We start from the raw sequence: 15,357 nt of genomic DNA on the forward strand, positions 1-15,357 counted from the left end.
TCAGTGACGAACAGACATAACTCTCACAAATACAAAATTTTTAAACCTAGAAATTGTTTATTGAATCAAGCATGTGAATTTAATATGAACACAGAAGGTTAATTATTAACAATTGTCTTAGTTATAAGACATTTTAACTGGTATTGGGCTTTTTTCTCTTCAATATTTTAGTTTTCTAGATATTTATTCTCAGCTAACATGATAATTTTAATGCACCAAACACAGAAAGTGGGTGTTACTTTAACATAGAGGTACTATCCTCAAGTGTTTGTACTCTTGTTTAATGCTTGTTTTTATTAAATACATTTGATTTGTGTAGGCAGGCAGACCGTCACTTGTACATCGCTTCAGAGACAGCTGTAACTGAAAAACAAATGTGTAAAATAAAAGCAAGTGGTGGAATCTCTACTTAAGATGTGACAATAGATTTATTTCTTTTTTTAAAAAAATCACAACATATTCCAGGATTAGAGAAGGTGGCATTTCACTTACTGGTGGAGATGCATTCAGGAGGGGAGGACCAGCCCCCTTCAGCACAGGTAATGCTGCCCTGGTTATCCGGGAGGCTGTAGCCCTTATTGCAGGTAATTTGCACAGTGGCGCCTTCCAGGTATATTTGTCCCGAAGATGCAGATTGACCGTTTTCCACAAAAGGAAAGAAACACACTCCTAAGGACCAAAAGTTGTTTAATGTACCAGATTGAAGTGGTAAAACAATAGAAAAATACATTTGCATTTTACAATATTTTTTAATGGAAAACTTTCAAAGCTAAAATTAGGCATGAAAATAAAATTTTAAAAGAATTTAGGTTTTGCTGCTGTATTGATGAAATATATACTTTTCATATATATTTCATACACAAAAGAAAATTAACATTTCACTCCATTGTTCTATGGTTTTTATAATAAAATATTTTATTTTTATATACTTTTCTAGGTATAAATAGTGTTTTAATATGTTTCTCTCTTAATTCTCATAAATATTTTTTTATAGAAAGACCATTATTATTACCTTTGTTGGCTCATTTATTCTGCCCCCCACTCCCCATTGTTTTTCTGTTTTAGTACACTTGTTACCTCCTGAGTACACTCTTCACATTTATTGAAGGATTAATATAGACATAATTTTAAGCACAAAAAAAGTGATCTATGGAAAATGTAAAAGTGTAGATACTAAACCTTATGTGATCCTCTCAATATTCAAGAGAATGTACATTTCAAAAGAGAATGGATATGTACAAAGACTTTTTTTAAAGAAAAAATTATGACCAGGCTGATAACAAATGAATATTAGGACATAAATATTAGGAGTGAAATATATTAGTGATCAGTTTTAAAACTTACAACATGAAAGAAAGTTCATATATTCATTCTTCATTTGGTTTTCAAAAAAGGCTTCTCAAAACATGAAGGACTGCATCTCTCATCTTTGCTGGCTCCTCTAGTCCTCGTCCCTGGGACTCTCTGTCAAGACCTTGTGACCCCCGCTGCCGCATCCTTCTCCACTCCCTGAATGCGTCACCCCCATCAGGCCTTTACTCACTGAGACACTTTGGAGTCGGTGACCATCCGCCCTCTGTGCATGTTATGGGAGTCCAAAAGAATTTTGAAGGAGGCATATAATTATATTCACAGGAATAATAGAAAATTTTCCCAAGAGAAACTGGGAAAGATGCCTTGTATTTCTTTTCATTGTACAGAATTCCATGGTTTATTTTTGGAAAATCACAATATCTCCCTGGGAAAAAAAAAACAAACCTGAAGAATTAAATATGAATCTACATTTATGAATCATTAAATCATATTTTAATCATCTTATCAACATTTTTTTTCTTTCAGCTAGCTTAAATTCCTTTAGCTTAATGCCCTCTGGTGTCCTAATTAGTTAAGAACAAAGAAAGATCTGTAATGATGAGTACAGGTGCTAGTGGTAAAGAACCCGTCTATCAGTGCAGGAAACGTAAAAGACTCAGGTTCGATCCCTGAGTCAGGAAGATCCCCTGGAGGAGGGAATGGCAACCCACTCCAGTAGTCTTGCCTGGAGAATCCCATGGACAGAGGAGCCTGGTGGGCTACAGTCCATAGGGTTGCAAAAAGGGACATGACTGAGCGATTTAGCACACAGCACATTGTCAGTGAAGGTAAAATGTAGATGTTAGAGTCATGTGAAATATAACGTCCTTTGCAGTATCTTCAAGAAGAAAATTTCCCACAGGTTGAGAGCCAGCAGAGTGGGACAGCAGTAAGACCTCACTGGTGTGCAGGACGTGCTGGCATCTCCACTCACCTCCTTTCTCTACTCTGTATCCTAGTCCTAGGTAACTCCACCTGAAGCCTCTGTCTTGTCTGTATTTTCCTGGTACATTGAAGATGAAGTGTTTTGTTTGTTTGTTTGTTTTCTCTTTATTTGGAAAAAGAAAAAAGCAACTTCCAGAAACTCAGCTTACAAATTAACCAGGGAAATTTCCCCTTTCTGCTTATCTAGAGGTGATTTTCAACGTTGCACAATATTTGAAGCTAGTAATTCCCATAGTATTTCATTTGTGAAACCTGAAGTTGCTTATCTAAGTGTCTAAAATTTTACATTAGATGGTTTTGGAGGGGAAAAAACCAAAACCCTCACACACTGATAATGAAAGTGAAAGTGTTAGTCGCTCTTTGGGACCCCATAGACTGTAGCCCACTAGGCTCCTCTGTCCATTGGAATCTCCAGGCAAGAATACTGGCGTGAGCTGCCATTTCCTTCTCCAGGGGATTTTCCCAACCCAGGGATGGAATCCGGATCTCCTGCATTACAGCCCGATTCTTTACCATCTGAGCCATCAGGGAAGCTTTCACTGATGGTAGTACCTCCCATAATTCTTTTACAGATATTTCTTGTCTGCCTGTCAAACTATAGTATTCGATTTCCATACATTTTAACCTACATATTCTTTGCTATGCAGAATAACCTTGCTTCCATCCTCCAAATGTCCCTGTTTTACCACCCTTCAAAGTTCATTCTTCAACGTTTAGCAAATACTCTGGTACCTCAGCATTGGCACTCACTCAATAACTGCTTTTCGTAGATCTCCTTTACCCAGTCACCCACTACAAAAGGAGAAAATGATTTCTCAAGCCTCGACATTCTGATAAGACCTTGTGACCACATTTTCTACAGGATACACATACACACACACAATCTTGCAATCTACTTATTTGCATGGTTTGCTTTCCTCATAGGACCCTGTGCATTGTAATGAGACACGGAGTTTTCGTTTTCTTTTGAACTTGTTGCTGCACAGTATAGGGTTTGATAAATATTTTACTACTGAAAGCATGAAGAATGTTGAATTATGCAAGTGTTAGAGTGCTTCTTTCACACTCTGGCCAGTCTCTCAACAGGCAAATAAACAGCTGTTGTTGCTGTTCAGTTGCTAAGTCATGTCCGACTCTGCAACCCCATGGATTCCCAGTCTTTCACTATCTCCCAGAGCTTGCTCAAACTCACCTCCATTGAGCTGGTGATGCTACCTAACCATCTCATCCTCTGTCACCCTCTTCTCCCCCTGCCTTCAGTCTTTCCCTGCCTTAGGGTCTTTTCCAAGGAATGGGCTCTTCTTATCAGGTGACCAAAGTTTTGGAGTTTCAGCTTCAGCATCAGTCCTTCCAAAGAATAGTCAGGGTTGATTTCCTTTAGGATTGACTGATTTTATCTCTTTAGAATCCAAGAGACTCTCAAGAGTCTTCTGCAGCACCAACACAAACTCACGAATCACTTAACTGTACAGCAGTCCCCAGCCTTTTTGGCACCAGGAACTGCTTTTGTGGAAGACAATTTTTCTGTGGCTGGGGGTGAGGGGTGATGATCTGGGAATGATTCAAGTACATTACACTTATTATGCACTTTATTTTTGTTATTATTGCATCAGCTCCACCAGAGATCATCAGGCATTAGATCCCAGAGACTGGGGACTCCTGACTTAATATCTATACAACTTTTGATAGAGTTTCTCTAAAAATTCTAGGAGACTAGATTGAAGCTCGAACATTTTTTTACACTTTTTACACAATGTTGTCATCGTGCAGCCACTAAGTCATGTCCAACTCTTTGCAACCCCATGAACTATAGCCTGCCAGGCTCCTCTGGCCATGGGATTTCCCAGGCAGGAATACTGGAGTGGGTTGCCATTTCCTTCTCCAGGAGATCTTCTCAACCCAAGGACTGAACCTGCATCTCTTGCTTGGCAGACGGGCTCTTTACGACTGAACCACCTGGGAAGCCCCTTAGATTTCAGGTTGTCAAAATTCTACATATGACTATATTTTATATTCATCTTCTTCTGCTTCTCCTTCCTCAATTTAGAAATCCCCTTTTAATGTCCATTCTCCATGGTGTTCAAAACAATATTTACCAGGCACATAGGTTAAAAAGAATTAAATACACCCATACATACAGTTTTTCAGTGAGGATGCTGTAAAGGTCTAATCCTTACTTCAGGCAAACAGAGAAGTTGGTATTTTTAATCGACTAAGCAATATCTGTTATTGGAGAAAAATACTTTTTCCCCATTAGCTAACTATAGTCCTCTGATTATAATTCTATGAAAAACATATAAAGAAACTAGAGTACCTTTCAAGTCTGAAGAAATAATGTTTTGCAACTTTTATAATGGTGGATCATAAAAGGAAGGAATTTTATAGTTCTTATTTTTTTATTCTGTTAGGACTGAAGAGATTTTCCCAAACAACTATGTGCAAAAATTAGCATCAAAAGAGCAAAATAAATACTTTCTGAAAATCAAATGGTAAAGCACATGACTAAAATCCCATTTCCACATACAGTTTAATCAGTTACCCTAGATCGTATAGGATATTTCATTTGCAGTTACTCAGATGTGATGGATTTTATTTCAACACAAAACAAGAAGAGACATTTTTAAAAATACTGTGAGACATAGTGTTTTGTATTAAAGGAGAAGTGGTGTACAATTATTTTCATATTAAACCTTGCTGAAAAGCTCAGAAGAAGCAAATAATTTATTGGTATCTCACTAGTTTTATTACATATAAAAATAAGGATATACTCTATTATAGTTTCATTAAAAGAGATGACACTAATTTAGAAAGATAAATGCACCTCAAACTTCATAGCAGTACTATTTATAATAGCCAAGAGTTGAAAGCAACCTAAGTGCCCACAGATAAATGAATGGGTAAAGAAGATGTGGTATTTGTATATACCACGGGATATTACTCAACCATAAAAAAGAGGAAATCTTGCCATTTGTGACAACATGGATGGACCTGGAGAGCATTCTACTAACTGAAATAAGTCAGACAGAGAAAAAGCTGTACGACCCCACTTACATGTGAGGATTTCAAAATCTAGAAAGCAAAACAAAAAGAAACAAGACAAAAGAAAAGCAGACTCATCATAAAACAAACGTGTAGTTGCCAGAGATGAGGAAGGCGGAGAGGGGCAGGTGAAACAGGTGAAGAACATCAAGAGGAACAAACTTCCCGTTACAGAATAAATAAGCCACGGGGATGTAATATACCGCATAAAGAATAGAGTTGATACTATTGTAATATCTTTGTATGGGGACAGATTGTTATGAGAATTATCATGATGACCATTTCATAACGTATGTATGCAAACCTCAAATTACTTTGTAGTACACCTGAAACTATTTTATGTCAAATTATATTTTAGTAAAAAAAAAAAAAGATTTTTCTTTGTCAAGCGATGATTAGATTGAAATAGGAAATCCCTGAATTTAATAATATTCAAATCTTAAATTTAAAAAAATCTATGAAAATTCAAACATATTGCAGGTGTCCAGATTTTCTTGGTATACTTTTCCTGGTCCATGGCATTGCAGCATTCACACAGAATTAAATCGGCACTTTACCTTTTTACCTTTATCATATGCAGATTTTTCAACATTCAGTTTCTCTCCAGATTTTGTATTTGGTGGCTACTTATATATCATAACTTAAAGAACAAAGAAAAATTGTTTCATTCTATTTTCCCTTAATTGTATATTAGAAAATATTTTCATTAAAAACAAAAATGATCCCTTATTCCCAATGTTTTCACCCCTGTATTCATTTATAAACCTATGTACACACAACACACACATTTGAGAGAGGAACTCAATACTCAGAGCTATTTTCAGGCTTTCAACTTACCTAGTCCCCCCACAGTAGAAATCCATAAGATTAGAAGGACATGAGTTAAAAGCAACATGCCAGTTATGCCAGCAGCGTGTAACTAAAAATGGCCCCGCAGTGATGCTGTTCCTCTCGGTGCTGCTTCATTTACAGTTATGAGCATGACTGTGAATTCCGTGCATTGCCAGGAAGCCAGTGCAGCGAAATCCTTTTGGTAAATATCAAAGTTCACACAGGCTAATGTGAAATCTCTAAATAATATCTGATTGGTGTTTTCATGTTAATACTCTGAATCCATCATTTGATATTTGAGCACAATGCTATTAATAGCTGTGCAGCTTCTTTGTGGTCGCACTTACTAAGTTTCCCAGTTTGAAGGGTTCAGAAATGGACCCCTGAGGAGGAGAGATGAAGCCCCTTCTTTCTTCTTGCTGGCCAAGAAGTGAGCTGTTTCAGGGCCAGCCAGGTGAAGGCCATCAGTTTTCATTTTAACATAGCATCAATCTGACAGTTATATGTTCCTTTTAAAGAGGCACAAAGAATTAAGTTCCTTCTTGATAGTTTTCATATTTGTAGACATTTTGAAAATCTAGTCAAGAATAAGTTTGTCAGATAAAGCTTCCTGAAAATCTTGAGCAGATTATATTTCAAAGTCATTTTGTTTAGGAAGGACTTTAAGAATGGCTATGAGAAAACCTGAACATAATCTCTCCCCAAAGATAGAAGTAAATGGGGGGAAAAAAACAAACCCACAAAACTACAAAAGCATTTATAGTTTCTGGAAATGGGTCAAAGAGTATACTCTTGAGAAATGTTTATTCAGTAAAAAGAGCGACTGCCCCCTGGCTCCTCTCTCTCGCCCTGGCTCAGAAGTTGCAGGCTGGGCGGCCAGGCAACCCCCCTGGACTGGAGGTTTTGCTGCCTGGAGGGAACGCAGAGCTTGGAAAAATCCGGCCCCAGTGACATCATAGACTGCAACAGAGAGTATATGTTTATTATATACGCAATCCAGGAAGACCTGCATCTCTAGCTGGTACTATTTGGGGCAAGTAAGAAAATGGCAGCTCAGTCAGCCGTTTAACAGGGCGATTTGGAGACAGGGGCAGGCAGCCCAAAGGTGCCCACTAAGATGCCCCTTGTTGCTAGTGGTCAGAAGTCAATGGATATGCACACGACTGCTCCATCAGAGAAAGCGGAGAGAGACACTAGTCCTTGGCTAAATGTGGAGCAGACTTGTAAATTCCCTGAATTTTGTAAGCATTTCCCCAGGCCACACACTGTTCTGGAGATAAAGGTGGAATCCTTACTTAGTCGATATGTTTAAGCCAAACATCTGACCAGTTATTGTCTGACTACTAAACTATGCTGACTCAAGGATGACCCCTAGGAAGTCAGATTAAAAAATAAAAAATTAAGCAATGTCATCAAAATCTGCATACTGTGGGAAAATCAGACTCCACAGAATTAGTGCACACTGGTCACTAAACAAATAAATAAACACTAGCAATTGCAGCAAGCCCTTGATTGGAGAGGATTCAGAATTTATATGTATTACCATATGTTATCTAAAATATCTAGTTTTCAACAACCAAAAAAATGATGAATTTTCAAAGAATTTGAAAAAGAATAGGTACATTTATATGTATAACTGAATCACTTTGCTGTACATCTGAAACTAATACAGCATTGTTAATCAACTATGCTCCAATATAAAATAAAAAGTTAAAAAATATGAGACATGGAAAGAAATAGGGAACTGTATGCCATACACAGGGGTAAAAGTTTATTTTATTCACATCCAGGTTATTCCAGTTTTACTTCCCAATATGTTGAGAGAAAAGATTGTCTTCTCTTTTTGTGTTAGTTAGTTAGTTAGTTCAGTCGCTCAGTTGTGTACCACTCTTTGCGACCCCATGAATCGCAGCACGCCAGGCCTCCCTGTCCATCACCAACTCCCGGAGTTCACCCAGACTCACGTCCATCGAGTCAGTGATGCCATCCAGCCATCTCATTCTCTGTCGTCCCCTTCTCCTCCTGCCTCCAATCCCTCCCAGCATCAGAGTCTTTTCCAATGAGTCAACCCTTCGCATAAGGTGGCCAAAGTACTGGAGTTTCAGCTTTAGCATCATTCCTTCCAAAGAAATCCCAGGGCTGATCTCCTTCAGAATGGACTGGTTGGATCTCCTTGCAGTCCAAGGGACTCTCAAGAGTCCAGCCATCTTATCCTCTGACACCCTCTTCTCTTTTTGCCCAATGAGTCATCTGTTCGCATAAAATGACCAAAATACTGGAGCTTCAGCAGCAATAAACATTTAAAGTTTGTTTATATCTTATTATAGCTGAAATATTTATGAATATCCTGCTCTTAGATACGTACAGCTGTCTTCTGGGAAGGGGGAGGGAAAGTGAAAGTTTGTTCAGTCTTGTCCAACTCTTTGTGATCCCATGGACTGGAAAGCTCACCAGGCTCCTCTGTCAATGGGATTCCCAGGCAAAAATACTGGGGTGGGTAGCCATTCCCTTCTCCAGGGGATCTTCCCAACACAGAGATTGAACTTGCGTCTCCAGCAGCTTCTATGTTGCAGGCAGAGTCTTTACCATCTGAGCCATCAGGGAAGCCCACTCTGAACTTAAATTTCCAGGGATGGGAGAGGAGCTGGAGGTTAAATCAGTTGCCAGACATCAATGAGTTAGTTAGCCATGCCTATGCAATGAAGCCTCCATAAAACCTAAAGACCAGGTTCTAGAGCTTCCAGGCTGGTGAGAATTTGGAGGTGCCAGGAGATTGGCCCCAGGAAGAGTCTGGAAAATCTGCGCCTCACCCTACACCTTGCCCTGAGCGTCTCCTCCATCTGACTGTTCCTGGGTTTGATTCTTTTGTAAGAAACTGGGACTCTAATAGATCAAATGCTTTCTGCTTTTTGTGAGCCACTTTAGCAAAGTAATCGAACTTGAAGAAGAGGTCATGGCAACCTCCAATCTATAGCCAGTCAGTCAGAAGGACAGGTAACAACTTCAACCTTCACTGGTTTTCTGAAGTGGTGGGGAGCAGTCCTGTGGGACTGTGCCCTTAACCCGTGGCATCTGGTACTACCTCCAAGTAGACAGTGTCAGAACTGAGTTGAACTGGAGGACACGCTGCTGGTATTGAAGAGTCATTTGGCTGTGTGGAAAACACACACAGCTTAATAAGAAAGTTGATTGAGCTACTCAAGCAGCATATTTCAGTAAGGACTGCAAACAGACTTAGCCTCAATAGGAGTAAAGTGACAGTCATATGTGGTAACAGAAACTCTTCAGTTTTACAGACTTGGTTTTGCACAAATGAACCAAAGCTAGTTTTTTCCCCCTGACTTTTGTTTCCTTTTTTTATACCATCCACACACCTGAAAACTGACCTTGTCAGGGTAACCAAACTGTGCCACCTTTTAAAGTATTACGGGAGAACCATGTGTTGACTTGTTTCTTTTGATGTATAACTATATTGTGTTAAGTTACATGGAATTCTATATAAACTATCCTGTAACTTTGAGACACACGATAGTGTTGTTGTTAATGGCACAGTCTTTAGAGACAAACTAACATGAATTTAAACCCTGGCATAAGAATGGATAGATGTGAGGTCTTCAGTGGTATATTATGAACGGTGTGGCTTCCGTCTCCTCACCTGTGAAATATTTATAATCACGTACTTGGTATTAATGACTTTGTGAAGATCACACATATTAATTATACCACATTTTGAAGCATAGTATATAAGTATCCAGGCATTATTAAAATTTAGTTTTTCTTAATTTGACGTCTTCTTAGGCAATAAACTTACGCTAGGTGTTCCTGGGGCTACAGGCTTCAAGGGAAAATAGAAACAATCTCTTACTAGGAAGTCCTATCTCCAGAGACATATTGTGATCTTCTAATACTAAAATAAAGAAGAATATGGTGGAGAATGCATGCTAATGCTAATGCTAAGTCACTTCAGTCGTGTCCGACTCTGTGTGACCCCATAGACGGCAGCCCACCAGGCTCCGCTGTCCCTGGGATTCTCCAGGCAAGAATACTGGAGTGGGTTGCCATTTCCTTCTCCAATGCATGAAAGAGAAAAGTGAAAGTGAAGTCGCTCAGTTGTGTCCGACTCTTAGCGACCCCATGGACTGCAGCCTACCAGGCTCCTCCGTCCATGGATTTTCCAGGCAAGAGTACTGGAGTGGGGTGCCATTGCCTTCATAAGGTGATCATACAATTTATTGCACAAATTACCTCGTTTTTAAAAGTAAACTTTATGTTTGGGGCTCACAGCAAAACTCAGCAGGAAGTACAGAATCCCCAAATATCCCTTGCCCTCCCAAACACCCTATCGCCCCCATCAACACCATCCAGCAGAGAGGTGCATTCGTTACAATCAGTAAACCTAGAGTAACACATCAATATCACCCGAAGTCCACAGTTTACACTAGGGCTCACTCTTGGTCTATATATTCTACAGTGTGATAGTGTAATTTATAGGAAAAATGTATATTTGGTCATTCAGATGACCAAATATATGAGAAGAATATATTTGGTTTTTATTCTGGCTCATAGCTCCCCAAATCCCTGAGAAGAAAGAGCAACAGAATATATCATCATTATGCTAACTTTTTTTTTTAATAACACCATACTCCCTGACCTGTGGGGCAATATGTAACTGCTCCTCTCACAGAAAACAAAATCAGCTTGCAACTTCTTCTTTCTCCTTCCTTCTCTCACCTCCATCAAGCAAGTCTATTGAATGTTAAAATCTTTTCTATTTGTTCTTTTAAATATATTTAGAATTCTGCAATTTCACTTCAGTTTTACATTATTTGATTTCCACTTATAACCTAGGAAGGAAGGAAGGAGAGAAGGACAAAAGGAAGGAAGAAAGGAAGGAAGTGAGGAAAATAAAAGTCCACCAGTCAGAGAAAAATTAAAGTATATTACCTCCAGCTAATGAAACACTATTCAGATATTAGGAAGAGTGAGATCAATTTAGGTATACTGATATGGTGATAGGTCTATCCTATATCAACCACAACAAAAAAACCCCAAAGGCTTAGGACAATAAATACTGTGTGATATGTAATATACACCTCAATATATTCATATATATGTATAAATTAAAACACGCATGTGTGTATGGAAACACACACTTGTGTGCCTAGTTGCAGCTGACGTGTGCATGCCTGCTCAGTGTTGTCCTACATCTGGAAGACAGAGCAAATGCTTTTCAGAGTTGTGCAGACTGAAGAAGTTTATCTGGGGTTTTCAGAACAATAAAGGAGCCTGTTTATTTAACTTATATGCAGAGTACATCATGAGAAACGCTGGACTGGAAGAAACACAAGCTGGAATCAAGATTGCTGGGAGAAATATCAATAACCTCAGATATGCAGATGACACCACCCTTATGGCAGAAAGTGAAGAGGAACTCAAAAGCCTTTTGATGAAAGTGAAAGTGGAGAGTGAAAAAGTTGGCTTAAAGCTCAACATTCAGAAAATGAAGATCATGGCATCCGGTTCCATCACTTCATGGCAAATAGATGGGGAAACAGTGGAAACAGTGTCAGACTTTATTTTTTGGGGCTGCAAAATCACTGCAGATGGTGACTGCAGCCATGAAATTAAAAGACGCTTACTCCTTGGAAGGAAAGTTATGACCAACCTAGATAGCATGTTCAAAAGCAGAGACATTACTTTGCCAACAAAGGTTCGTCTAGTCAAGGCTATGGTTTTTGCAGTGGTCATGTATGGATGTGAGAGTTGGACTGTGAAGAAGGCTGAGCGCCGAAGAATTGATGCTTTTGAACTGTGGTGTTGGAGAAGACTCTTGAGAGTCCCTTGGACTGCAAGGAGATCCAAGCAGTCCATCCTAAAGGAGATCAGTCCTGGGATTTCTTTGGAAGGAATGATGCTAAAGCTGAAACTCCAGTACTTTGGCCACCTCATGCGAAGAGTTGACTCATTGGAAAAGACTCTGATGCTGGGAAGGATTGGAGGCAGGAGGAGAAGGGGACGACAGAGGATGAGATGGCTGGATGGCATCACTGACTCGATGGACGGGAGTCTGAGTGAACTCTGGGAGTTGGTGATGGACAGGGAGGCCTGGCGTGCTGAGATTCATGGGGTCGCAAAGAGTTGGACACGACTGAGCGACTGACCTAATCTGATCTGATCTCTGGTGGCTCAGTGGTAAAGAATCAGTCTGCCAATGCAGGAGACATGAGTTTGATCCTTGATCCAGGAAGATCCCACGTGCCGCAGAGCAGCTAAATCCATGTGTCACAAGTGTTGAGCCCACACACACCCTAGAGCCCAAAGCCACTGCAGTGAGAAGCCCTGGCACCGCGACTAGAGAAGAGCCATGCAGGAACGAAGACCCAGAAGAGCCAAAAAACAAACAAAGAGTAAAAGGAAAAGAATAAATGGAATTTTCATTCTTCATTCCGTTACATTTGCATCATTTGAGCTGTTTACAATGTTAAAGTATTGCTCTCATGTTTGAAAAGATAATGAATTATTTAAAATTATAATTCTTAATATATCTGGTTGTAGGAAAAATGAATGCTAATACAAAACTAAATTTTTATTTTCTCACAAAGCTATGTTGAAAATGTATAAAAACAGATTAAAACCCCTGTCCAGCTGAACCCTTGTATTTTGTCAAACATACAAAATGCTGGTCTTCAATGTGTATCTGAGAAGCGTTTAGGCAAACTCCTTCTCAGCTTGTGTTTGACTGTATACTCTTCCATTTGCTCCATTTTTCCTCCAAAGGAATCATGCTGTGTCTCCCTGAATTCAGTTTGAATGTGTGATGTTCTCCAGTGTTTTGATCTTTCATTTTTATGAAGAAATAGATATCAATGAATTCTTCATTTCCCTATGAAACATGAAAGCTTCTCTGTATAGCGCTGGGCAGCCCCGCTCTGAGCCTTGGGAAGGCCTAGGGCGGTCACCAAGTCAGTAACCCTTTGGTTTTTGACTTTGCATCTTGCCCCACAGGAGGCAAAACACCTATGCAAGGGTTCCTCTCATATGCGCCATGATAAATAATGATCACGCAACACAATTTTACCTCAAAAGCAGAATGGTGATCATTGTATTAATGACATGATCCCCCACAGCCTGCACACCAAACTGAGGTGGTAACTGAATGAATGATTAGTTTGCCAGATCACTTTGCGGGCTGGCCTTCTTTATCTTTTCTTTCTGCTACCATCTCCCTCTCCAGCCTCTACAGGACTTTTCCAAACACTCTCTGGTCTCCTCAGCCCTTCAGCTTCTCTCCCCACGTATTCTGACACATTCTCAGCAGGTGTCTCCCTCCTTCATGGAGGAAACAGAAACAAGGGGACCAGAAGCACCTCTTTCCAGCCACAAACCCAGTTCCCCCCGCCCAGCTAAGAGCTGTCTTTTACTTCTGCCCAGGGTCCTGTCTCTTTTCTCTGCATCTTTATGCCATTTTTCCCCATTATCTCCCATCTGTTCTTCTTTTTTTCACTATCAGTTACTGTAGAGGATAGAAACCCAAGTGTTTATAGGTTGGAAGCAAAAAGTACACACTTTCGTACAATATACCCAGATGTTAACCCAAATAGGTACACAGGTACAATACAACACAGAGCCAAGGAAGGAAATCTAACCACTCATGCTTTACCACACTGAGAGATCCAAGGAGAATGTCACCACCCATGTTAACAAAACTCACTACCTGTCCTTCTTTATCCACCCATTCGCATTCATTTGAACAGGTTCAGATTTCTCCCACTTTATTTAGAATTCCTCCTTATCCTCACCTCCCATCCACACCTCTCCCTTTCACCGTGACACTTACTGCCCTGCCCACCACCCTCATGTTTCTGGACCCTCCGTTTCCTCCTCAACGTGCTCTTGTCTCAGTCTCACATGGAATAATGCTGCTCCTCTCCAGGTGACCAGTAACATCCAAGAAGCATCTCCAGTCCTTAGCGTTTCTGGTTTTCGTTCTACCAGTCCAGGCCTTCCTCGTCACTTCCCTTTGTTAGACCTTTTCCTATAGCCAATCACCAAACTCTGAATACCCTCAAAGTCCTGAACTAAACATACTTCTAACCTTACCCTGAAACACTCACCCATTTCATTAGTTTTAATAGACTTCTACTGGCTATTGACTGCAATTCAGGCCCAAGGCTCCGCTCTGATAGGCAGCCTTGTAAGTCCCTTGGACTGCAAAGATATCAGGCTGGTCAATCCTAAACGAAATCAACCCCGACTATTCATTGGAGACCACTTGTCCTGCCTCCTGAGAAACCTGTATGTGGGTCAAGAAACAATAGTTAGAACTGGACATGGAACAACAGACTGGTTCCAAACTGGGAAAAGAGTACGTCAAGGCTGTATATTGTCACCCTGCTTATTTAACTTATATGCAGAGTACATCATGCAAAATGCTGGGCTGGATGAAGCACAAGCTGGAATCAAGATTGCTGGGAGAAATATCAATAACCTCAGATATGCAGATGACACCACACTTATGACACAAAGTGAAGAGGAACTAAAGAACCTCTTGATGAGAGTGAAAGAAGAGAGTGAAAATGTTGGCTTGAAACTCAACATTCAGAAAATGAAGATCATGGCATCTGGTCCCATCATTTCATGGCAAATAGATGGGGAAACAGTGGAAAGAGTGACAGACTTTATTTTGGGGGTGTCCACAATCACTGCAGATGTTGACTGCAGCCTTGAAATTAAAAGATGCTTGCTCTTCGGAGGAAAAGCTATGACCAACCTAGACAGCATATTATAAAGAAGAGACTTACTTTGCCAACAAAGGTCCGTCTAGTCAAGGCTGTGGTTTTTCCAGTAGTCATGTATGGATGTGAGAGTTGGACAATAAAGAAACCTGAGCACCGAAGAACTGATGCTTTTGAACTGTGGTGTTGGAGAAGACTCCTGAGAGTCCCTTGGACTGCAAGGGGATCCAACCAGTCCATCCTAAAGGAAATCAGTCCTGAATATTCATTGGAAGGAGTGACGCTGAAGCTGAAACTCCAATCCTTTGGCCACCTGATGGGAAGAACTGACTCATTGGAAAAGACCCTGATGCTGGGAAAGATTGAAGGCGGGAGGAGAAGGGGACGACAGAGGATGAGATGGTTGGATGTAATCACCGACTCAATGGACATGAGTTTGAGTAAATTCTGGGAG

The 15,357-nt window shown here is 40.1% G+C and overlaps 1 protein-coding gene across 3 annotated transcripts in view; it reads right to left on the reverse strand.

Moving 5' to 3' along the window:
• The window catches only part of CFHR5 (complement factor H related 5), a 34,474-nt gene extending 28,143 nt beyond the window's left edge, over nucleotides 1-6,331 (reverse strand). For all 3 annotated transcript variants that reach the window (XM_006064888.4, XM_025285329.3, XM_006064887.4), the window contains exons 1-3: nucleotides 6,175-6,331; nucleotides 1,544-1,738; nucleotides 493-669 (exon numbers count right to left, since the gene is read on the reverse strand). In XM_006064888.4, coding sequence (XP_006064950.4) covers nucleotides 493-669; nucleotides 1,544-1,738; nucleotides 6,175-6,232 — 430 coding nt within the window. In that variant the 5' untranslated portion in view covers nucleotides 6,233-6,331. The remainder of the gene's footprint in view (nucleotides 1-492; nucleotides 670-1,543; nucleotides 1,739-6,174) is intronic.
• Between the last annotated feature and the right edge of the window lie 9,026 nt (nucleotides 6,332-15,357).

This window comes from Bubalus bubalis, chromosome 5 (assembly GCF_019923935.1).
Source record: "Bubalus bubalis isolate 160015118507 breed Murrah chromosome 5, NDDB_SH_1, whole genome shotgun sequence".
NCBI lineage: Eukaryota > Metazoa > Chordata > Mammalia > Artiodactyla > Bovidae > Bubalus > Bubalus bubalis.